Below are 25302 nucleotides of genomic sequence, written 5' to 3' on the forward strand. Positions count from 1 at the left end.
GTCCCTGTGCTTTGCTAAGCTTGTTCTAAGTAGGTGCTTTAGACCACTGAGCCATCTCACCAGCCCTACAGCAAAAATCTTAATGCACGCGGGGCACCCAGAGGTCCCCTGCATGATCACCGCTGTTGTTATTTTGTGGTACTGGGACTCAGACTCGCGACCTCGCGCTTGCCGCTGAGCTATTTCCCTAGCTCTATTGTTATTGTTTATGTGCGGGCTGTTGGATGCAGTTCATAATAATGAAAAGGGAGCTGGGTTTAAAAAAAAAATGAAAAGGGAGCTGGGAGTCTGATGTGGGCTAAGCCCCGCTTGCCCCAAAAGGCCTTGCAGTCCCAATCCCGACTTGGAGACAGGTGTGGCCTCAACAAAGGTGATGGAGTTAAATAATAAGGGCATTAGGGTGAGCCCCAAAGCAATCTGACTGATAGCTTACAGGAAGGGGAAGCTGGGACACGGTGACACCCACCTGTAATCCTCGAACTCTGGGAGGCAGAGGCAGGAAGGTAGACAGGTGGAGCCCAGCCTGGTGGGGATGTGAGGATGTGGGTCTGCGTGGAGACCAGGGCTTGATCCAGGTGCCGCAGGTACACACACAGACAGACACGCTAGCAGGAAGAATGCAGACACTGAGGCGGGGCCGTGGAGGGAGAGGCAGGCGGGGACCAGGCGGGGACCAGGCGGGGAGGTGGCTACAAGCCGAGGACCGAGGGACACGAGCTCTGCAGGAAGCTCAGAAGTTGGCGAGGTGGGGAGCAGGCGCCCCTCACAGCCTGGGCAGAGAGCTGCTAGGTCTTTGGGCTCCAGAACCATAAGCCAAGCGTCGGACGCCTCCCTGGTGTGCGCAGCCTTGCTGTGGCTTCCTAGGAGCAGCCAGCCAGGGGACAGAAGTATGTTAACAGCCACAGGAGTTTAACAACTAATTGGTAATTATTTTCTGCTGTACTGGAAATTGAGCCCAAGGCCCTTCACTGAGCTACATCTAACCCGCCTTTAAATTATGTGACAGGGACTCTCTAAGTCATTAAGTAGCCCAGGCTGGGCTTGAGCTTGTGATCCTCTTGCCTCAGCCTCCCAGAGGCTGCACGTGTGAGCCACCAGGCCCAGCTGGCAGTGCCATCCTGCAGGTGTTTAGTGGGAGCCACTCTCCTCCCTTTCTGCAACACCATATCCACCCACGTCAGCAACTTTGCTTTCAGAATGTCCCCAGAATCCCCCGTGTGGCCACCTCGGTTCCTCCCCACTTCTGTCTGCATTTTCAGGGGACCTTCTCCCTGGCTGAGAGGTCACCCTCATCCGCCCGTCAGGGCCCATGGCCTGCCCAGTGACCAAGGCCTTGGGTATTCTAGAGCCCCAAGGCTGTCTTTAGAAATGGGGAATCAGGGGTACATGACTGTAGTCCCAGCTTCTAGGGAGGCCGAGGCAGGAGGATCAGAAGTTCAAGTCCCGCTGGGAAATTTAGTGACATATATGACCCCACTCAAAAAAATAGCGGGGCTGGGGATGTAGCTCCCAGCGCAGGCCCCCGATTCCTCAGGATGTGTGGGACACTACATTTCTGGAAATGCTCTGGGTGGCTCCAGTGCCTTCTACACGTTCCAGCTTCTCCAGCTCTGGCCAGGTCGTCCTGCTGCCCAAACCAGCTCTGGGGCTCTCCAGTGCCCCGGGATGGCCTTGGAATTTACTCTCTTGCCCCGCGAAGCCCCGATGGCTCTGCCGGGCCGGGCGGAGCTCTGCTTCCCCCTGGCGGCCACAAGGAGGAATGCAGCACATTTTGTCCAGACTGTGCCCTGGAACTGGCTCCTCCCAGCCAAGAGTTGCCTCCAAGACATCCAGAACGCCGCCTCCCTCGCAGGGGTGACTGGCTCTGGTGGGACCCAGCCTGGCCTCCTGCCCAAGGCTCCGCGACAGCTCTCGGCACTGTTCTTAATCTTTTTCCTTAATGAATCTCTGTGCACCACCTCTAGCTTGAACTTTTTTTAAATATTTTCTGAGCTGGCTTTGAACTCAACTATGCTGCCTGGGCTGGCCTGGAACTCAGCAGGCCTCCTGCCTGAGCCCTCCAAGCGCTGAGATTCCAGGCGTGCGCCACCAGGATGGAACTTTGCATCTCAGACTCGTAGTGATCCTCCTGTTTCAGCCTCCCTAGTGCTGGGATTACAGATGTGCGCCCACGCCCAGTTTTGGATCATCAGGGCACATGGTACCGGGGCTCAAACTTGGGCCCTTGTGCTTGCCAGTCCGAGCTACATCCCTGGCCCTGGAACTTTTATTTTTTAAAGATTTCTGAGAGTCAGCTTAAAGGGAAACTCCTTCAACAGCAAAGGACTCTTAGGCTGGAGGTCAGGGCCAGGGTTAGAGGCAAGTGACCGAGGAGCAAGGTCAGCGCGTCAGCCAGAGGTAACGCCACAAGCAAATGGCCTGCAGCAGCTGGGCCCTGGTCCATGCTGAGAGTAGACAGGGTGCTGTGACCTTCTGGAAGGACCTGGGCTTTCTCTAGAGGCACCAGGGCAACGCCAGCAGGGGCCTGGATGCTGAGGGTGAAAAGCCACCAGGGTGTGAGCCGAGCTTGTCAGGATGGAGTGGGAGCTCCGTGCAAGGCAACGAGGACACAAAGGGGCAGGGCAGGGGACGCCTCAGGGTCTTTGGCTTGTGTGTGAACTGCAGAACAGGTGTGAAGAGGTCACAAGCCGGGGAGTCCACAGAGGTGCTAGAGCCCCAAGGAACTGCAGGGGAACAGCACAGGGCAGAGATCAGGATGAGGGCAGGCTGAGCTCTGCTGGGAGGAAGCGGCTGGGGCCTGCGTGGTCAGGGGGGAGGCCCCTGTCCGAGTGGCCAGCCGGCTGACACCCAAGGTGACCCCAGCACCAGGGGCATTGTGCAGCGGTGGCTGCCAGAACAGGCTGTAGACTGAGCCACATGCTGTATCCACAGTGGCAGGGCCGAGGCACCTGGACTGCCTACGTCTACCATGGGTAGGTGAGAGGCAGGAGCAAGGGCTGGGAGGCCAAGTGGAGGCACATGTGGATTAGGGTCAGGGCGAGGAGGTGTGGAGGAAACAGGTGAAGCGTGCAAGGATGGGGCACTGTGGTGCGTGCCCGTAACCCTGGGGCTGGGGAGGCGGCGGCAGAATTGCAAGTGCAGGTGGAGATACGCACGGTATAAAAGCCCTGGGTTCCAAATTTGGGACTTTCAAAAACATCTTCTTCCTGGCTGCACTGAGGGTTGATCCAGCCCAAGGCCAGGATCATACTAGGCGTGTGCTCTCCAGCCCCAGCCAGTGGAGACGGTCAGCAAGGGGTCTCTCACGGCAGGGTTTCTGGGGAGGCCACCCAGGACCATTCCTGGAAGAGCAGTCGCAGGTAATGGTGGGGACAGCAAGATGGCCATCCAGCTGCAGCAGGAGGCTGGCTGCGTCCCTCTGCTTCCAGATCCTGGGCCTCCCCCTGCAGGGCGGCCTCACCATCCCCAAGTGGGTGCTCCCAGGCAGGAACCCTGAAACAGCTTGCCCTGGGCGTGTGCGGCCCAGGGAGGAAGCCCCTATAGCTCTCTCCGCTGAGGTTTTTTACAAGATTGATTTATTAACTATGATACATATCACATAAGGCCTTTTCAGTTTTTTACACCATTCCCATTGAGACAAGTACAATACTTGGTAGCAAATACATGATTTTAAAAAACAAAACCAAACAAAAACACCTCCTTCAGAGATGCTTCAGCCTTTGTGAGGGCTGACCATGCACTAATCAAGTTGGAGCCTCAAATACTCACGACGTGTTAAAGAAAAAAGTGGAAATTAAGTCAACATTCCTAACACCAACTAGAAGAGGTGCTGGTTAAAGCCCCTAAAATACAAGAAATAATTGTTATACTTTCTTTACATACAGTTCTCCACTTTGCTGCAAAACAGAATTTTGGGCACACGGCCAGACTACTAACACATTTCAATACCATTAATATGCTTTTTTTTCCCTCAGAAACTCAAAATATTTGTTAATTCAACATATATAAAGATCATTTAACATGTGAAAATACAAGTACCAGAAAAATAAGCTGGCAGCAGCACTATTCCAAATTTTCAAACAAGTTTTATTCCCATACAATTTGGAGACATTTCTTTTTAAAATGTACACAGGGAACATGATTTCTTGATGCAAACAATAACTTACGCCCTGTCTCCACTGCATGGAAGGCTGTTGGGGTGGCTGTGGCCCAGTGACAGGGGCTGCTGGGAGGTCACAGGTCAGCATAGCTCAGACAGCTCCAAGGGGAGAGAGGGAGCAGGTCCTGATGCCCGATCCTCCCTCTTGCCCAAGCACAGCTCCACCAGCATAGCCTCGAGCCCCAGGCGCGCCCATCGCAGCCACCTGCCCGGGCTCTGAGGCTGCCTCGCTGTCCTGGATGAAGGGCCTTCTTGAGCCACTGTAGTGCTCGTGGGACAGGGGAGGAAGCACAGCCAGAGGTGACTTGCTGACTGACTTGCTGACAAGACGCTGTACCTGACCTGCCGGCAGGTTTTGTGGGCTTAGGGAGCCTACCATGGGGACACGGCCACCAGGGCTCTCCCCTCAGACAGGGAGGAAGCAGGAGCCAGCCGCTCCTGTGATGTCACCCTCAGTTGCAGTGGCAAAGACAAACATCGTGCCAGAAGCCTCTCAAGCAGGGAAACACTGGGGTCAGACTCAGAATCTCAGATCTCTGTGTTCTAAAAATGCCCAGTGACAGGAAAGATGTGACAGGATGAAGTGGTGCATGGTGATACCAACGCATGATGCAGGCCACCTCTCCGCCCCCAGCAGAGTAGGGCTGGGCATGGCTTACCACTCAGGGTGCAGTGGGCAGGGTGGCAACTAGACGAGGTTTGGTGGCCACCACAGGTCTGGGTGCATGGTGCAGCCCATAAGGGCTGCCTGGGTCAAAGTGTTTCAGAATTTGGAGCCCCCACTGAATGCCAGAGCAGGCAGCAATCTGCTTATGGCCAGCCTGTCCCCAACCAGAGACAAAGCCCAGGGTCAGTACTTGGCATGGAATGACTGTCCTCCAGCCTCTCAGCGGGGCTGAAGAGGTGGTGGAGGGAGAAGTGAGGGTGACACTGGCAGCTCTGGTGGCAGGAGCCCCCTTGCCCCTCCCCGTCAGCCTAGTGCCCTGCTGGATCTGGCTCTTACTACCCATTCACACTGCAGCGTCTCTGCCACTTCAACTCCTTAGAGGAATGAGGGGTTACAAGCAGAGAACTTCAAGGATGCCCGGCTCAGGGCTGCAGTAGTGAGCCCCAGCCTGGGTGTGCCAATCTCCATGAAATACCTGCCCCACTTCCAGCCACAGCCCAGGAGGGGAGAAGAGCTGCCCCAGCGTTTGCGCAGCTGTGTGCGCCTCAGCTCGGCTGGGGTGTGTCCTTGGAGGGGTGACAGAATTGCAGGCTAAGTTACTGCTTCCAAGCACCTTGTTTGGCCACCAGGAACTGGAGACACAGCCAGCTTATCCAAAGGAGGGAGTGGGGGGAGATGGGAGGTGCAGGGGGCCACCCCTATCTCACAGGACCCTCAAAACTTGCCACACGAGCTGCTTCTAAAGTGCAACAACAGGACCCAGGGGGTGGGGTGCAGGACCCTACACCCTGCTCTCCCATGCCCAGGTACCTTAGTGTTAGGTGTGGCCCAGCCATGAGGACAGACACTTGGGTGATGGGGACAGCTGTCTGGCAGAACTGCTGTGCAGGAGTGGAGGGGAATAGAAAGGGCCTGTGAGGAGGTCCAGGCTGGTGGTGACGTGCAGGGCCATGCACTGGGCCTGGGATCCCAATGCAGGCTCCACAGATAACCACTCATGGCCCATACAGCCCACGTCCCAGATACTCCCACTGGGAGCCTCCCCACCTGGGCTGCCCACCACACTGCCACTCCACCCCAGGCCATCACCCCAGGCTGGGAGCACAGGGCAGTGTTTCTGCAGTGTAGTGTCAGAGCCTGGGGCAGCCTGGTCCCACTGCCAGCTTCCCCTGGGGCTCAAACTGTCCTTAGGTACTGGGGTCTGCCGAGAGGATGTAAGCAAAGCTCAAAGGCTCATAGGCCAGGCCACAGGCATCCTTGTCTGACTGTCACAGTCGAGGCACCCTCCACCTGCCTGCCCTGCAGAGCTGGGAGGGATAAAGCTTGAGGTCTGTAGTGTTCTTTCTAGGGCGTCTTCCTTGTCTGCTTTACTCTTGTGGGGGCCGCTCCATCTGCTTCCAGTGTGGCTCTGCTGGGAAGAGACTGTGTACAGAAGTCTTGGTGGGCATGGGTGGGGGAAGGTGCACCCTCAGTCCAGGCTCACAGCTCTCCTCCTGAGGTTCCAATCTGCTGGGCAGACATCCCATATGGAGCTGGGGCAGCAGAACTGGGGCCTAGTGCTCCCAGGGATCCCCCACCCCAGGGTGTGTGCAGACGTGGAGGTGGGAAGAGACGAGATGGATGGGATGTGTTCTCTTTAGGGTGCAGCAGCCGGGACAGCCTCATCTCAAAACACCATGCTCCCTGGCAGAGGCCAGGATGTGTCAGGAGCGGGCTCCACAGAAGCAGGCGGCACCACGAGGCTGGTGTGCACAGATGGCAGTGGCCTGGGAGCAGGGCCTGATGGGGCTGGCCCCCAGCCGTCCATGTCAGAGGGCATGGCCCATCCACGGTGCTGTCTGAGGCCTGCAGGCCTACAGCATTGGGCTCTGCGGGCCCTAGAGCCTGGTCTGTGGGGGCCCAGTGGCTGGTACCACCTCTGAGGTCTTGAGAATGTGATGAGGAGGGGACCCTTGGCCCCTGCCCAGCCCAGCAGACTTGGTTTTGTTCAAGGCTGAGTGCTGCCCCATCACAAAGACTGGTTCTCCTGCTGCCTGGGCCCCAGGAGCTCACAGCGTATGTTCAGCTTGCAGCTGGGAGGGGAGCAAGGGCTGCATTGGGGACTGGGGTGTGGGTGGGGGAGACTGAGGGGGTGACGGCTGGCCCGTGACCGGTGTGGAGGTGAGGAAAGGGACGGTGGAAGCCACTGCGGAAGGCGAGCTGGGCACGGCCCCCGGGGGCTCGCTGATGGGCCGGTTATAGAAGAAGAAGGGGCACTGCTGAATGAAGAGCTCGATGATTGTCTGGTAGGTGCGCGTGGCTGTGAGCGCGTCCATGGTGCTGAAATCTGGCCGCATCAGCGTGGGCCAGAAGCAGATGGAGAGGTTCTCACTCGTCATAAGGTTCACCTTGTTGTTGTGGCTGACTCTGCAGGTGACAGCAAACCCAGTCAGGGCTGCACAGGTCCCCACCCTAACCCGCATGGATGGGCTCCTGGTCCTCGTCAGCAGGAGGCTCTCCCTGTCTGCCACCCTCCTCTGCTAAGCCTTGGCTACATGGCCACCTCAGCAACTGGCTCACTGGACATTTCATTGTGACATGTCTGGCTGTGCAGGGAGCTATGTGAATAACACTATCAGCCACCAGCAAGCCCATGCTAGACAACAATATGCAATGTATTAATTATTGTAACTGTCCTACTGACCTGTTTTGAAACTGTCTCACTGCTATTTGTTTCTCAATAAAATTAATTGGGGAAAAAAAAAAAAAAAGCCCATGCTGGATGGTAACTCCCTGGAAGCAGCCTGCAGCGCTGCAAGCCAGAAAGGAGGCATGCTTTTGTCCCTGGCAGGCCCCTCTGGAGCGGAAACAGAGTGGACTGTGGGTGCTGTTGAGACTCACTTCTGAGGAACTAGGATCCACTGGGAATCTTTCCTGTCGTTTTGGGAGGAGCAAGGGCAAAGTGCCACAAGGCACCACAAAGCGCCCTTGCAAACTCAGCTAAAAAGCTAAATGCGCTGCTGGTGCTGGGCACACTTGAGGCCACATGGGCCTCTCTCAGTCACGGTGCAGACCTGAGGTTTGCTCCTGTGAGGACCCAGGGTGCCCGCCCCTGGAAGCTCCCTCATGTTGCCAACAGGGCCTGGCCCTGTACCTTGGTAACAGCTGTTAGCTGAGCCTGGCTACTCCCGTCCCTCAGGAGGAAAAACACCAGAAAGGCCCACCACCTACTTGTTCAGGTGAGAGATGACATATTTGAAGACTTCATGGTTTTCTTTTGGGAACCTCTTTAAGACCTCCTTAAGGGCATGTAACTTCTGTTCTCGGTCGTTGATTTCTGTGGAGAGGAACCCAGGCTTTTGTGACCGAGCTGACTGTGCATCCTGTGGAGCAGTCAGGCCCCGCTGGAGGAGCCCAGGCACTGACTGGAGCAGAAACCCTCTAAGGGATTTAGACACGCCAGCCCTGGCCTTTTCCCCAAAGCCTGTGCCCACAGCTGGCACACCTGGCAGTGGCGTGAGTCCAGCGTGAGGCTCACCTCTGTGTCCCAGACCTCTGCTGAAGTGTACCACTGTGTGCTGGGGCTTCCTGCCCCCACCACCTGAGACGGAACTATCCAGAGACTTCACCATAAAGAACGCCATTCTTTGCCCCTCTGGTTGCCCCTGGAGACAGGCATCCCAATGCAGAAGGACTTGCCTGCTTCCTAGCCATCCACCCACGCCAGCAGACATCTAGGGAGGGAGCCTGCCACAAGACCAGGGCTCTGTCCTTTCCTGGGGATCCAGGGAGCCTCCATACATTGCTCAGTGGAAGGGGCCGGTGGAAACAGTGGGGGATTCTTACACAGCTCATCAAAAGGCCTTGCACCCTTCCCCCACTGCCGCCTACACACTGCCCATCAGGGAATCCTAATGTCTTGGGAGAGGGATGTAGGCTGCCCTGAAGGAAGTGCATAACCACACCAGACCAAAAGCAGTTAGAATTTAGAGGCAAGACAGTTCCCACCACATTTGGAGAATAGGGAATCAGGAACCCAGAGAGGTGCAGAGCTGGGTGGGAGTGGAAAGTTGCACACCTGGCTGCAGAGCTTGAACTGTGACTACAGAGCTCCCTGGTACACTGGTTCCCCTCCTATGGTGGCCTGGCCCAGTGTGGCCCCGAAGCAGAACCAGTCCAGAGCCCACCTGAACCACGGTCAGCCAATGTAGAACTCTCGGCCCTGAGCAGACATCCCCTAGAGCAACTCTTTGGACAGAAGGGCAGCTCTAGCATGTCAGGGCTCAAGAAAGCCACTCGAAGGCCCCATGAAGGAGACAGTGGCCATCCAGTTGCCAGGCCAGAGGTTCCTGGGGGGCTTGTTAAAAACCACAATGGGCCAGGCATGGTGGAGCATGCCTGTAATCCCAGTACTCAGGAAGCTAAAGCAGGAGGTTCACTGTGAGTTTGAGGCCAGCCTGCATTACACAGCAAGACCTTGTCTCAAAAAAACCAAAAAACCAAAAAACCAAAACCAAACCAAACCAAAATCCCCCACCCTCCCCCAAAAAACCCCAAACCCCCACAACGGTTACTTGTGCATTTGGGTGCACAGGCCTCTTGGACATGGACACAAGCTCTGAATGGTCTCCCTGCAGCTATGCCATGGACCTTCCTGTCCCAGACTCCTGCAGGCTCAGGAACCTTCCATACTGTGAGGTCTTCAGGAGGGCCATGGCCTCCTGGGCAAGAACCTGCAGCAGTACACTCGGGGACTTGGGGTATGCTCCCAGGAACTTCCCTGTGTAGGGAGGAAGGCGGTGTGCAGGCTGAGAGCCCAGATCTCAGCTCAGACGGTCCTGGGTACCGATCTTCTCACTAATGCCACACAGCTCTGTGACTCTGGACAAGGACACCAGAGTTAGTCAGGAACAGAGCTCAGGGACATAAGACGAGCAGCACCTGGGCACTGCCCCTGTGCAAGGGCCTCAGAAGCAACCTGGATCAGCCATCATGCTAGGAAGGATGAGAGCAGGTAGTGCTTCATTTGGTCTGAGTTGGGCCTGGTTAGGGAGCATTTGTTAGAAAATGACTGAAAACTACAGGAAATAAGCAGTACTACAGGGTACTATGATCAGCCTCATTCTCTGAAGCCAAGATTCATTTTAAGGGTTCAAGCTCCACAGCAGGTTTTTGGAAGCCTTTATTGTTATGTCTCAGTGGAGTATGCTTAGGAAAAGTAAACTGCAGGGGCTGGAGAGATGGCTCAGTGGTCTAAAGCACCTACTTGGAACAAGCTTGGCAAAGCACAGGGACCACGGTTCAATCCCCCAGCACCACATGCCAGCCAGCCCCGCCCCCTGGTGGGCTGAGCTGGCCACACACACACAATAAATAAATAAATGTTTTAAAAAAAAAAAAAAAAAAAAAAAAAGAAAAGTAAACTGCAGCTGGGTGTAGTGGTGCACACCTGTAATACCAATGCTTGGGAGGCTGAGGCAGGAGGACTGCCTTGATCTCATGGGTAACCTGGACCACACAGCAAGACCTTGACTTGGGCTGGTGAGATGGCTCTGTGGTCTAAAGCACCTACTTGGAACAAGCTTGGCAAAGCACAGGGATCGTGGTTCAATCCCCCAGCACCACATGCAGCCAGCCCCGCCCCCTGGTGGGCTGAGCTGGCCACACACACACACACACACACACACTTTTAAAAAAAAAAAAAAGACCTTGACTCAAAAAAGCTAACTAAAGAAATAAAAGATGGGCTGGTGAGATGGCTCAGTGGTCTAAAGCACCTACTTAGAAGAAGCTTAGCAAAGCACAGGGACCACGGTTCAATCCCCCAGCACCACATGCCAGCCAGCCCTGCCCCCTGGTGGGCTGAGCTGGCCACACACATACACAAATAAATAAATAAAAAATTAAAAAAAAAAAAGAAATAAAAGAAAGTAAAACTGCTAGAGGGAGGTCAAAAATCATTTGAGGAAACACAAAAAGTATGTGTACTATAGCTCTAAGTTCCACTTAATAAAATAATCATGCCCCCTTCCCAATTCAGGTGTGCAGATCTCTATAGGTGCCTGTGTGACACAAACACAGCTGTGTTTGTTTTCATCAGACCCTTGCATGGCAGCACCTTCAGAGAAGAGCAGAGGCTCAGCTGTCTTCCTAGCTGAGACAGGAAGCTGGGCTGGGCAGGCCATAGTCTGCTGGACGCCCTCTCTCCTTCCTATCCGAGGAGCAGCAAAGACGGGGCTTCCTCTCTTTCCTCCTTGGGGTAGTAATGGAGCCACAGGAGGAAGCCCAGCCCTGTCCCTTGGAGCCCGATGAGGGGCTGGTGGCCAGTTATCTGCTCTTTTCCTCCCTTCCGCCAACCAGCTCAGGTCTCAAGAGTACCATAACAGAAGGGGAGATGAGGGGAGTCCTGGCATAGCCCAGCCTAGCCTCTCTAAGCAAGACCAACCCTACCTGTCTGCTTTGGGCCTGGTCTCCTTCGCCTCTCCCTCCCCGAGCTCACCTGGCCCCTCAGGCTCCTCTCTGGGAAGCACTTACTCTAGGCCTAGACCTCTGCTCTTGCAGAAGACACCAGCGATGCCTGATGCTTGCCAGTGCCAGGATACCATGGGAGCATTCTGCAGCTGCTCTTAGGGAGTCTCTCACGCATTGAGTGCAAGAAGGTGGCTGGGCTTTCCCCATCTTCTGTCTGAGAAGCATGCTCAAGAGGTCACACTGAGACCAAAGACCGGTGACGGGGCGGGTGAGAACCCAGGCCCAGCTGCCAGCTCAGCCTTGTACTCCAGTCCCAGCCGCGCCTCAAGGTACAGGAACGGGAAAAAGGGCCAGGGCGCCACACAGCAAGGAAGGTGCAGGGGCACTGGGGCCTTGGTGAGCCAAGACCAAGTCTGGAACAGACTCTAGGAGCTCAGGAGGAAGTGGTGGGAACAGAGGTCACCATGGACCTCAGAGACATCTTCATAGTAGAAACCAGGGCTCAAAAAGGTACACAATCTGGCCCTAGGTTTTTGTACGTGGTGGCACTATCTCTGCGCTGGCAGCCTGCCATTTTTGGCCCGAGGCTGCTAAGCCAGTACCCAACCTGATTTGCTGCTGCCCCCCGAGTTCCTAGAGTGCCCCAGAGCTGGTTCAAGGTCACAGGCATTGTGTGCAGCAGCCAGCATGTGGCCTGCCCTCTCCCCCAGGTGGCAGGTGACTCCAAGGCCAGGCTGGGATCTTACTGTATGTGGTTGGAACAGCAATTTCAGGCTGTCTTTCTAGAGGTGACCTTGCAACATGTTCCCTGCTCCGTCAGACTGAGAAGGAACTACACACATCCTGACTGTTGCCATATGGGCCTGGCATCTACGGGTATTTGTGAAATTTTATAAACCCATGCTCGGAAGTGGGGGTCAGGACAGAGGAAAGCAGGGTCCTAGAATCAGCAATGTCATAGGCGGCAGGGGAACAACAACCCTAGGGCAGCAGAGCTGTCTGCCTGCTGACTCTGGCAACTGGACTTTTCTTATTTCTAGCCTATGTTGTCTCAGCAGTCAAAGGGGAAGGGTAGTATGATAAACCAGTATCCTGCACCACTCCCCCCAATCTGGTAAAGCTACTGGTCTTCTCCCTCACTAAAAAGATGCAGCTTTGCAAGCAGTGTTAAGAGTTATTGAGAACACTGAGGATAAGTCCTTAGTGCAGAACTTCTGGTTTAGGGAAGAACCAGTTTTTGACACACAAAAACTGTCAGACCTGGGGCCAGCTCAGGCCCTCCTCTCATTCTCTACCTGCCATGTTGCCTGTACTTCTGGCTCTGCAGGCCTCACTCTGTCTGAAGAGAATGTCACTGTACACCAGAGGGCAAGGACTCAGGCACCACTCCCTAGCAGGGGGGTCCTGGGCCTCAAGCCAAGCTATGCTCAGTGAGAATCTCAGTTTCCTCTTCTGTAAGATAAGCATCACACTGGCACCTCAGTACTGCCAAGAGCACTGATATCACGCAAAGAGCCATGCCAGGCATGCCACAAGCACACAAGTGAGCTTTGGCTGTTGCTCCCATGCATTCTTCAACCCCCAACCCCCAGGTCATTGTGAATGTGGCAGGAAGATAACTAGCGAGTAATTACAAAAACCTCTACTGTGGGCACATTTTCAACAATGTTCAATATTGTGAAATTCTACTGCCAACAGAACAATTAGACAGTGACCTTGGTGCTTGTGGATATTAAAGCAGGCCCAAGCTACAATCCATAGACACAGCTGCTTTTAGGTATTAAGTGGTAGGAGCTGGTCAAGTTGATGTTGCCAAGGAGACACAGCCAGCTATATTCAGGCATTATTTCCCTCGATACTAACTTCTTCTACACTACCTGGTGTCTCTGGCTCAGCTCCTCCAAGCTCACAGAGCTGCAGTCACTCGTCCCTCAGTTGCTTCAGCTGTGAGAGGGGCCATGACACTGGAGCTTTCCTCCCCTATTCTCTTCTGCCAGGTTTAAGACTACAGTGGAGCCCCAGGTGACTAGCACGGGGACAGGAAACGTAATGGGAAGAGGAAGCCAAAAACTTCCACCCATTTCCAGGCTGCTGCAGCAATTTCTCCAGCGGTGGGAGCCCCATGGAAGTGGCACTGTAGGAAAAGGGGTTGGTTCAGTATCACCAGCACCTTCCCAAACAAAAAGGTGCTCTGTCAGCACTTCCCGTTAAGACAATGGCTTTCTGTGGGGTGCCAGGATCCTGTGTGCCTCTAGATGGCGCCAAGGCAAGACAAATGCAGAGAAGCATCCTGGCCTTCTAGAGGCTGAGGACAAGGCCACACCTTACCCTCTCCCAACTTCTATTCAGACAAAAGCCTGGGCAAAAGGCTGAGAGAGGGCCTAGTCCACAGATTTCCTATGCTTTTCACTGGAGCATGCAGGAAAAGCCAGCATGTGTACCCATTCCTAAACCTCTTCTTCAGAGGCAGGTGGGAAGGAGGCCCAGGCCCTGTGACAGACGGAGAAGTCTGACGCAGTCTTGCCCTTTCTCTGGTGCATGTAACCTGAGGGTAAGGTTAGGAGCTGAGACGAACTCATTCCATCTGGCTTGGCCACATGGGCTAAAGAAGGGAAAGGAGCACCCAGGCTATGGAAACAAACACCAAGGGAGATGTAGACCCCAGACTGCCTGAAAGGTGACTTTGAGGACAGCTAAGTACGTCCCCTCATGGATGAGCTTCCTCAGCACCTGCTTCTGTTAGAGGCCACCAAGAATCTGGGACTAGGAAAACCAAGCTGTCACACCTGTATGTTCTGCCTCACCACTAATCTTGGGAGCAAACTCTGCTGGTTTTAAACCCCTCCTATTAGTGGTCTGTGACAAGATGAACCTAATGCCTCATGGCCTGAGCATGCCTCCTTTCCTCTTCCAGGGCTTCCTCTGGGCATTTCAAGAGCACTCTTTTCTGCAGGTGCCAGCCAATGGCTGCTTCTGGATCCTGGCCCTGCAGCAGAGTGAAGTCAGAAGCTGTCTTTGGCTAGGAAAGGTTGTATGCCCATGGGGGAGCTCTAAGAGGTCAGGTGAGATGGCATCCAGAGACCACCACTGAGACCTGAGGGGTGAATGCTGCAGCACCAAGGGAGCATCTGGCTAGGGCCCCTGGAACTATCCCTTAGTAGCTTCCTAAGGGGCAGTATGGTCTCAGACATTACCTCCCTTCCACGAGGGCTGGGAAGGCAGGGAAAACCTGCTAAAAATCAGTCCTGGCCAGCCTCGCCTCTAGACCTTTCCAAGCCTCCGTTCACCTACAGCAGGGATAGTAAGGGCAGCAGGCAATTTTTGGGGCTATGTGGGTAAGCTGTCCACAAGCAAAGGAGCAGGATTTACCAGGTTGGCACCCAAACCACATACTTCATGGACAGGATACTGGAGAAAACTGCAACTATCCTGATAAAACCCCAAGAGCCCCACCCTTGGTCTACTGAGGCACCCTAGTTGGAAGGCACCTGGGATGCTGGCTACTTCCTTCTCCCAAATCCCATCTAACCCCAGCACCAAGGCAAGAACACCTCTTCTGAGTGAAGGACTTGTTTGTACAACGCCACACCTCTCTCCCACCAGCCCACCCACGGCTGCCAGTTGTGCAGCCGAGGGCCCTGGACTCAGACCCACTGGTACTCACTGTGCGCCTCCACCAAATCAATCTGCATGTTGTACGGGACCAGGGGGTCTGGCAATTCTGAGAAAAAGCTCTTCATGGCACCGGCCACTGTATTTACAGTAAAGTCTTTCTCTGCCAAGTCCAGGTTGTGGTCTGAAAGGAAGTTAGGAGAGAGAGGCTGGACCAAACTATGCTAGGCAGAAACAACAGGGACACTCAAGGCCTAGGAGAAGCCAGAGAAAGCTCAGGGACCAGGGATTCTGGCTTAGGCTAGCCTGAAGCTGGGCAGGGACTCAGAATTAGAAAGGACCAGGTAAGAGGTGGCATGTGTGAATGCTGCTAGAGTGTCTGAAGCTGGGCATGGTGGTGCACACCTGCTATTCCAACATTCAAGAGAGGCTGAGGCAGAAGGATCTCAAGTTCAAGCCCAGCCTCCTAAGTAACTGAACAAGACCCTGTCTTTAAAGGGGAGGAGGGGGAGGGGCTCTGAGGATGTAAAAGGAGCAGGCCCTGGGTTTCAATTTCCAGTCTCATAAATACAAAATGAAAACAGATCTATGGTTGAAAGAGGGAACTCCAAGCCCGTTTTCTGAGGTTGCTGATCTGCCACGTTTCGGGCAAGGCTTGCAACCATGGTGTCTCTGAGCTGCCTGTCTCTCCCTGACCACAGTATGGGACTGCCTTTCCTCACTGTCCTGTCCAGGGGAAAAGGCGGAGGCTTTGCTGCAAGGCTACTTACTTTCTAGGTATGTCCCAAAAAGCATGACAGCCATCCCAATGACCATCTCTGTCCTTGTCCTCTGTGGCTGTGAGCTTAGGAGATACCATGGCTCTACTGATCTTGTTACCAGCTTTCTCTCCCTGCATTCCTCATTCTGTGACAGGTACGGACAGCCAAGAGTCCATCTGGTGAGCTGTTTAGACTCTTGCCTCTCCTGTCACGAGCCAAGTAACCACATTCCAGTCAACAGCATGTGTGACTGTGGTCCCATGACATGGTACCACCTAGTGACAATGTGGCTGCTATCTGGGCAAGCACACTGAAATGCTAACCTGGTGACAGAACAGTTAAGAATGCAGTTCTCAGACTGTGTCCCTCACCTTCAGCAACAGGAAACTGTATAAATACAACCTCTAGGGTAGGCTCTGCTCCCCCTTTTCTTTATAGTGGCGAGGGTGGGACTTATGCATCACACTAAACAAGTGGTGCTGCACCACCAAAACACAGTGCAGTTCCTCCATCTTTATCTGACCTTAACCTTCTGACTACAAGAGCAACCACCATTTTCTACTCCTGTGTGTTCATTCTGGTCCACTACAGTTAGCTGGGCCTGAGGGTGGCATGTGAGGTGTGTGGTGGGGGCTCAGCCCTCCCTTTTGTGGTCCTCCACTGGCCACCAGGAACTTCTGCTGTTCTGGGCCACCGGCTTCTGGCATGGGCAGGAGTGGCTTCTCACTCTACAGGTAGAACTTTGGTTGCCTGGCTAGGGGCATCTCCCAGCCAACCAAGTTTAGGAGAAGGAGCCCTGCTGCAAGCCAGTGTGCCACAACCCAGCTCCTCCACTTTTCCAGGAGACGAGGGTGCTCCCAGAGTCCTGGGAATAGGACCACCATCTCATCTGACTTCTGTGTCACATCCCTAGTCAGGGAGGTGGCCATCCAGGGAATGAGGTTGTGCCAGGCCACCTGGAACACTGTGTGTGGTGATACAGGGGGTGGCAAGGCACAGGGACTCGACCTTGGCAGTGTGGAGCTTCAGCTGGCTGACAGGTCTTCCCTCTGTGTAAAGCAGTGGTACCACAGAGACAGAGCTACCTGGGGACACGTGTGGCCTTTTCCTCCATCTCTGAGCTAGTGCCTCCTGGTTGTGGCTTTGCAGAAGCACTCTTACATTTCATGGGCAATGCAGCTATAGCATCTGCTTTGACTGGCTCTGGTAGCCAGGGCTCAGCCAGGGGTACCTTACCTTGGTCAAACTGTCTCTGCAGACTCTCCATTTCTGACTTGTTCCCGCTAACCCGGTAGATACCTTCAGTGCTCAGTCCTGAGGGAAAAGAGACAGGTAGGGGTCCTATCAGCAAGAACTGTGGAACAGGAAATGAAGTCTGCACACAAGGAAAGAAGGGTACCAGGTGCCCCTGTTGAGAAGAGCAGAGCTAACCATGCTTTCTTTCTTTTTTTTTTAAAAGAGCATTTATTTATTTATTTATTTATTTATATATTTTTTTGTGGAACCAGGGATTGAACTCAGGCTCTTGCGCTTGCCAGGGAAGCGGTTATTCCACTGAGCCATCTCCCTGGCCCCCTAACCATGGTTTCTTATTTGGTTTTTCTTTTTCTTTTTTTTTTTTTGGCGGAACCAGAGATTGAATTCAGGCCCTTGTACTTGCCAGGGAGGCACTTATTCTGCTGAGCTATCTCCCCAGCCCTCTTATTTGGTTTTTCTAGATGCTTTAACCCACTTGTGCTATTTTTACTTAAAAACTTTAAAATAGCTGAGTGTGGTGGTATACATCTGTAATCTCTGTTACTCAGGAGGCTGAAGCAAGAAGATCAAAAGTTTGAGGCTGTCTTTGGTTATTTATTTATTTATTTATTTGTATACTAGAGATTGAACTCAGGACCCTGTGCTTGCCAGGCAAGCACTTATTCTACTGAGCTATCTCCCTGGACCCATGTCTTTGTTAATTAATTAATTAATTAATTTATTTATTTATTTATTTATTGTGTGTGTGTGTGTGTGTGTGTGTGTGTGGCCAGCTCAGCCCACCAGGGGGCGGGGCTGGCTGGCATGTGGTGCTGGAGGATTGAACCTCAGTCCCTGTGCTTTGCTTAGCTTAGTTTGTTCTAAGTAGGTGCTTTAGACCACTGAGCCATCTCACCAGCCCGTCTTCGGTAATTTAGAGAAATCCAGTCTCAAAACAAACCAAAAAAGGGGTTGGGAATGTAGCTCAGCACAAAGGCCCGGGGTTTCAAAGCTTCTTTTTTGAGTACTAAGGAATTATGGTAATGTTATCAATCACTCCACCATTTTAGAGAGGGTCTCTATGCTGCCCAACTTGGTCTTGAACTTCTGGACTCAAGCAATCTACTTGCCACAACCTTCTGAACAGCTGAGACTACAGATGTGTACCACCACATCTGGCTCCTGTGTTATTTTATTAAAAATTTTTTTTAAAGTTTTGCTTTTTTAAAAAAAAATATTTATTTATTGATTGATTGATTGATTGATTGTGTGGCCAGCTCAGCCCACCAGGGGGCGAGCAGGCCGGCATGTGGTGCTGGGGGATTGAACTGAGGTCTCTGTGCTTTGCTTGAGCTTAGCTTGTTCTAAGTAGGTGCTTTAGACCACTGAGCCATCTCACCAGCCCCTTATTAAAATTTTTGAATACATAATGCACATTTTTTTTTTCAGAACCAGGGATTGAACTCAGGCCCTTGAGCTTGCCACGCAAGCGCTTATTCTACTGAGCCATCTCCCCGGCCCCTATAATGCACAATTTTTAAAAAAACTGTATTTGGTTGTTGCAGGGTCTCACTATGCAGCTGGGACTCATAGTGACCCTCCTTGCTTTCAGCTTCCCTGGTGCTGGGATTACAGATACTCACCACTCCACCTGGACTCTGGCCTGGGCCAGCTCAGCCGCCCCGGGGGTGAGACTGGCATGGCATGTGGTACAGGAATTGAACTGTGGTCTCTGGTCCCTGTGCTTGCCTAAGCAGGTGCTTTAGTCCACTGAGCTATCTTTTTTTTTTTTTTGTGGAACCAGGGATTGAACTCAGGCCCTTGCGCTTGCCAGGGAAGCGCTTATTCCACTGAGCCATCTCCCCAGCCCTCCACTGAGCTATCTTTTTTTTTTTTTGTGGAACCAGGGATTGAACTCAGGCCCTTGCGCTTGCCAGGGAAGCGCTTATTCCACTGAGCCATCTCCCCAGCCCTCCACTGAGCTATCTTGACAGCCCTGCACAATTTTTTTTATTTTTTATTTTTATTTTTTTTTATTTATTTCTTCATTTTGTGTGTGGCCAGTTCAGCCCACCAGGGGGCGGGGCTGGCTGGCATGTGGTGCTGGGGGATTGAACCGCGGTCCCTGTGCTTTTGCTTAACTTAACTTGTTCTAAGTAGGTGCTTTAGACCACTGAGCCATCTCACCAGCCCAATTTTTTTTATTTTTTGAGATAGTCTCATTATATAGTTCAGGCTGGCCTTGAAGTCACTATGCAGCCCAGGTTGGCCTCAAACTCACAGTGATCCTCCTGCCGCAGCCTCCTGAGTGCTGGGGATTATAGCCATGTGCCACTACTTAGATCATAAAAGTTTCAAATTTTCAAAAGTAGTCATGTAGTTTTGTTTTTGAGACAGACTCTAGTTAAAACTGGCCTGGAACTCAGAGTGATCCTCCTGCATCGGCCTCCCCAGTGCTGAGACTATAGAAGTGTGCCACCATACCCCAGCTATGATTTTTTTTTAAACTGTCATTGCCCTGGAATTTATTTGATGTACATTGTAACAAACATACTCACTAGTAAAAATCAGCTACTTAAATGACATAGAACATAATGAATAAAGTGAAAGACTGACTGACTGTAGCTTCCACCCTAGGAAAGAGGTTATGACGTTCTATTTCAGGTGGACTCTGAGCTCCATCTATTGAGCCCACTCTCCCTGTCCCAGGGAAGGGAAATCCATGGTTTGCCACCAAGATCACAAGTCTAAAGGACAGTGACATCACTTCAAAATCAGGCTGGATCTGCTGGTTCAAGAAACTCTGGGTCCCTGTGAAAAACTTGGCCTGAGCAATGCTGGCTTGCTGAGGACATGCCCTGATGGCCACACCGGGAATGGGAGCAGGGCAGGCAGCAGAAGGCCCAGGCCTGAGGGGCACGGGGCCCCAGAGCGCCAAGGATGTCAATGTCATTGCTAGCATGGCTGCTGTGTCTGAGAAACCTCATCTCTCAGGAGTAAAGCAGTCACCTTGTAACTTCAGGGCCCCAGACTGGTGGCAGGTGAACTCAAAAGGCATCAGTTTACTGCTTGAAATCTGTTACATGCACAGAGGCCTCTCAGCCAGAGAGAAAGGGGCTAACGGGACAGCCGTAAGGACACGGCACCGTGACCGAGGCACTGCCCTGGTTGTGCGCTCACACTACACGCTCCCCACCCAAGCAGTGCCCATGCTGTGCGCCACACCTACTACACACTTAGTCATGAGTCACAATGCCATCAGCCTTCCACACCCCTGGAGAAGCCACTGGCTAAGACAAAATACAGCTGTAAAAGAAGGGCGAAGTCCTTTCCCCAAGTTGCATGGCTACAGGGTGGCCTGTCAGAGCCCAGGCCTCTGCCACACTTGTGTCTCCACATGGTTCCAGAAGCCCCCAACTAAGCCTCTTGCTGCTTCACTTTAGCCCATGGGGCTGGCCCGCAGTGTCCCCAGCAGAAGCCCCACTTGTGCCACGTGCCCTGGCTCCGCATGGGTTCTGCGACGGCACCCCTCCTGCTGCTGAGGCCCATTCATCGTCCTGAGAGTCTGCACAGCACTCAGACCGGGAAGCGGCCCTCAGTGGCTTTTCTAAGCTGTTCTTAGACATGTTGAAACTTCCTACCTATTTCACAGCTCAGGTGTCACATCAAAGGCTTACACATGAGATCACCCACATGCTGACAAGTCAGGAGTATGTGTCAGCAGTTTCATGTTTTCACTTCCTAGTTTAAAAAAATAAAAAACAAAAAACAAATATTTTCCCTTCTCTTTCCCTTAATATCAGGCTTTTCAAAAAAATTTGTTAGTAGATATTTGTAGTACACAATAACAACACTCATTGTAGGGAGTTGGTACACACAACCTGTCTTAATTCTTATTTTACTTCCCCTGCTTCCCTACCCCCCTCTTGTCCTTTTTTTTTTGACATAGGGTCTCAGCTGGGTGTAATGACACAAACCTGTAATCCCAGCACTCGAGAGGCTGTGGCTGTGAGTTTGAGGCCAGCCTGGACTACATAGTGAGTTCAAGGTCAGCCTGACCTGCATAGCAAGACCCTGTCTCAAAAAATACTAAGACAACAAAAACCAAAAAATAAAATATGCCCAGCTCCCAATTTAATGCAAACAAAATGATGATACAGATGGCACTTTAAGAGTCCTTGAGGGCCAGGGAGATAGCACAATGGCATGAGCGCCTGCCTGGTAAGCATAAGGTCCCAAGTTCGATCCCTGGTACCAAAAAAAAAAAAAAAAGAAAGAAAAAGTCCTTGATAATGTTGCACTGTCACAGATGCCACGTCCCAGTGTGGACCTGCCTTGTGGAAGATCTGACAGCCCTATGCCATTCAGCATCTTCTTCACTCTGACCCTCTGCACCGACAGAAGTGCCCTGTATATGGCCCTCTCGTGGCACCTGCCCTGGCAAACTACAAATCAGCTATCTGGGAATGATCAGAGGTGTGGGCCTGCTGAAGTCTTGCTAGATGGATTATCACCAAGATGGAAGCATTTGTAAGCACAAAGCCAGCTCCAGAGCACCAATTAATCAACAACTTAGCATTTCCTGTAATCTAAGTGCATGTTTATTTACAAAATCTCATTTTAAAATAGCAGTTCTGTTGCTATCATACCTAACACCATGCTTAATCTATGAAAGGTATCATTAGCTTGGCCAGTACAATTTATCACAACTGCTAATTAGACATGAATTTAAAAACGAGAGCTCAATGTCAATGCCATGAAGGCTGTAAATGACTAGTGCGCGCTGGTACCCAGGTGAGAACCAGGACTCAGAACAGTGAGGCACCTTGCTGAGGGGCTCCAGACCACTCACTGCCCAACAAACCAGGGACCTGGTACCCACAGGAGAACACTGCAGGCACACGCCTGCTGGAGGAAAACAGAACTTTCCAGAAGTGGCCCCTATTGCTGTATCCACTGTTAGGTTCCCAAGTTCACCTCAAAAAGTACCAAGCTTAAGCTAACATTCATATCTCTTCCTCCCCCTTTTTCTTCCCCATAGGTACGGGGGACTGAACATAGGACCTTTGTATAGGGCTACAAATCCAGCCCATTTTTATTTTGAGCCAAGGTCTTGCTAAGTCACTAAGTCACTCAGCTGGATTTGAATTTGCAATCCTCCTGCCTCAGGCTCTTCAAGTTCTGGGATTATGGACATATATCACTGTACCTAGCTTGCTTGCTTATTTATTTATTTACTTATTTATTTATGGCACAGGGATTGAACTCAGGACTGATCTTACACTTCCCAGACAGGTGCTCATGCTGCTGAGCTATATCTGCAGTTGTCACACCTGTTTTGTAAAAATATTCCTACCAATTTAACTTAAATTTAAGTTAATCAGGCCAGGGATATATAGATCAGTGGCACAGCACCTGCCTGGCAGGGGTGAAGTTGTAAATTCAATTCCTAGTACAAAAAAATTAAGTTAATCTTTGGGGTTTGGACAAAAAAAAAGCTCAGAATGGCTAAAGTGACTATTTTCAAAAATTTGAGCCATCATGTAGAACAGCCTTTTTCCAGTGGTTCTAAAGAACAGAGCTACAACTAAGTGAAGTTATTATTTCCTCTCTATGTGAAAGGCCTATTCAGAGCTATGTACATCATTTACTGAAATTGGCCAAAGCTTTTGCATTCCCTCCTCTCTGGACAGCCACCTGACTGTCATGTGTTTAAGGAGCTTAGTATCTGATCTCAGCAGCTTAGAACAACAATCATATAATAAACCACTTGCCGAATGCCTACTACATGTGGGGCCTAAAATGCTGAGTGTTTGCACAGCTCTTTCCTATTGGTGCTTACAGTGACCCCTTAGACAGGGACCACTAAGGCCACCGCACAGATGAGGCTCAGAGGTGGGATGTGCAGGCTGGGGAGCCTCTTAGCTGAGATATGCTCTGAGCCCCGCTGGATTTTCAGGGCCTGTGGTCTTCTATTATGTTCTACCCTGCCAGTTCTCAGAACTGAGTTCACAGCAGAATTAGTTGGAGGGTTTATCAAAGACTCTGGAACCCTGGATTATGTCACTTTACAGTGGTGGCCAAATCAGCATTTTACACATTCCCAGGGTTGCAGATGCTGGGTGTTTCAGGCCTGCAAGGTCTCTCTGGCTCCTGAATTCAATGAGGTAATATAAAGGGGCAAGACACCAGACAAAAGAGACATATGCACAGGCACACAGCCCAAAGTCCAAGCCCAGCCACCAGAGCCAGTGTAGTGGCTCACACCTATAATCCTAACACTCTTGGAGGTTGAGGCAGGAGGATTTCAAGTTTCAGCCCAGCCTAGGCAACTCCTTAAGACCACAGTCTCAAAAGAAAAAAGAGTTGGGTTCAATTCCTATTACTGTTACTATTTTTTTTTTAAAGGCCAGCTACTTTAAGAACAAAGCATTTCCAAGAAGTATTAAAACAGCTGCTTTTTATACGTAAGCAAGTTTTTAACTGTAATTTAATCTATTAACCATGGTCATGTATGACTTTCAGAAGTTTTTTTAAAAAAATAGTAGATAAAAGCAGTTAATACATGCTCACTGAGCAGACATGTGCATGACAGGCAGGTTCCTTTACAGAGGTTCAGGCGTGGCTCCTCCACCACGAGGGCCTTCCCCTGGGTTAGGATGTGGCAGGTTTCACCCTTTAGCTGCCTTGGCTTCTGAAATGCCAGTGGCACTTGGCAGCAACACAGCGCCACAGGAACTTGGAAGCCAATGGGGAGAATCTGCTCCTGGCTTGGGAGGGGCCTGGCTTTCTAAGATGTCCACACAAATTTTATTTCTAGGTCCCAGGCCAGCCCTCAGCCAGATGTCCTTCTGCATTCAGCCCCACTGAGCCTTCCTGCCGCTCCCTGACACCAGACTTTGATTCTTCTGAAGTTTCCTTTCTAGCAATGAATCAATTCTTCCTCCAAGACAAACTTGGACTTGCTTATTTTTTACTTTCTATATTTAGATATAAAAACTCAGCACTTTTGTCCTTTACAAAAATTTAACCAGTCCTGCCAGTGTGCTAAACAGACAGGATGAACTTATCTGGAGGCTGAGAGCATGGAATAAACCTGTCTTTTGTGTGAGGCTGAGGAGGGCTAACCAAAGGCCCCAGGGATCATGAGAGGTCAGAGATTAGGAGACCCCTCCAACACCACACTGTTTCAAGGGGGAGCTTCTCTGGGCATGGAGGTCTTTCTTTGGGTCTCACGCCAGCAGCTGACACTGCACCTCCTTTTGAAGACCCAGCTACTTCCCTGCCCCCTCATCTCCACGGCAGATGAAAGGGCAAGTGGCTGGGGCAGGATGGGTCAGAACCAAACGCAGCGTGCTGCATGCTCCTCTGCACAGAGGCTACAGCAGTTCCCACCTCAGTGCAGTGGGTGTGTTTTGTAAGATCTTGGTACTGTGCTCTCAGAGACTAGCAATCACATTAGCTTAATGACCTAGCCACAGCAGGTGGACAAGGCAACAACACTGAATTTTGCTGTCAGGGAGGTGCAAGTTGGAATCTTGAGCCTGATACCACTCCTATGACTGGAGGACAGCATCACTGAGCTGACCTCTGTAAAGCCTGCAGCCATTATCTGTATCCCCCGCGTCCATGCAAAACAAGCCTCAGCAGCAGCCCCTGCCTGCAGGCATGGACCAAGTTTTGAAAGCTTGGCCAAGAATAAGCCAGTCAGCAGAACAGTATTTAAAAACATGTATGGGCTTCCACACCACAGCAACTTTAGTCAGATCCTTGCTCTGCCTCAGAACTAAGCTGGGTAGCTGAGAATAAAGCACCTCATTTCTCCAAGCCTTGGGATTCTTACCAAAATCAATAATGGGCTGGGTATGGTGGCACATGCCTGAAATCTCAGCACCTGAGAAGCTGAGAGAATTTTGAGTTCAAGACCAGCCTGGGTCATACAGGGAGTCCAGGACTACCCTGGACCACACAATTAGAACAGGTCTCAAAAACAAAAGCCAGGGGGCTGGGGAGATGGCTCAGTAGAATAAGTGCTTCTCTGGCAAGCGCAAGGATCTGAGTTCAATCCCTGGTTCCACAAAAACAGAAAAACAACAAAACCAGCTAGGCATGGTGGCACATGCCTATAATCCCAGCACTTGGGAGGCTGAAGCAAGAGGACGAAGGTCACCATGAGTTTGAGGCCAACCTGCACTACATAGTTAAATTCAAGGCCAGCCTGAACTACACAGTAAAGCTGTCTCAAAAAGAAAAGTAGTGAGTAAATGTGTAGTGGCATGTGTCTGTAATCCCAGCACTTGGGGGTAGAAGCAGGATCACTGTGACTTTGAGGCCAGCGTGAGTTAACAAGTGAGTTCAGGGCCAGCCTGAACTGCATAGTGAGACTGTGTCTCTAAAAAAAAAAAAAAAAAAAAAAA

General features: G+C 51.7%; 1 protein-coding gene across 1 annotated transcript in view; it reads right to left on the bottom strand.

The window, feature by feature from the left end:
* Positions 1 to 3969: 3969 nt before the first annotated feature.
* The window catches only part of Arhgap35 (Rho GTPase activating protein 35), an 82195-nt gene continuing 60862 nt past the window's right edge, over positions 3970 to 25302 (bottom strand). Inside the window, exons 4-7 of the mRNA XM_004644278.2 lie at positions 16886 to 16963; positions 14941 to 15072; positions 8037 to 8142; positions 3970 to 7232 (exon numbers count right to left, since the gene is read on the bottom strand). Coding sequence (XP_004644335.1) covers positions 6875 to 7232; positions 8037 to 8142; positions 14941 to 15072; positions 16886 to 16963 — 674 coding nt within the window. The 3' untranslated portion in view covers positions 3970 to 6874. The remainder of the gene's footprint in view (positions 7233 to 8036; positions 8143 to 14940; positions 15073 to 16885; positions 16964 to 25302) is intronic.

The sequence above is a fragment of the Octodon degus genome, unplaced genomic scaffold (genome assembly GCF_000260255.1).
Source record: "Octodon degus isolate 3935 unplaced genomic scaffold, OctDeg1.0 scaffold00197, whole genome shotgun sequence".
NCBI lineage: Eukaryota > Metazoa > Chordata > Mammalia > Rodentia > Octodontidae > Octodon > Octodon degus.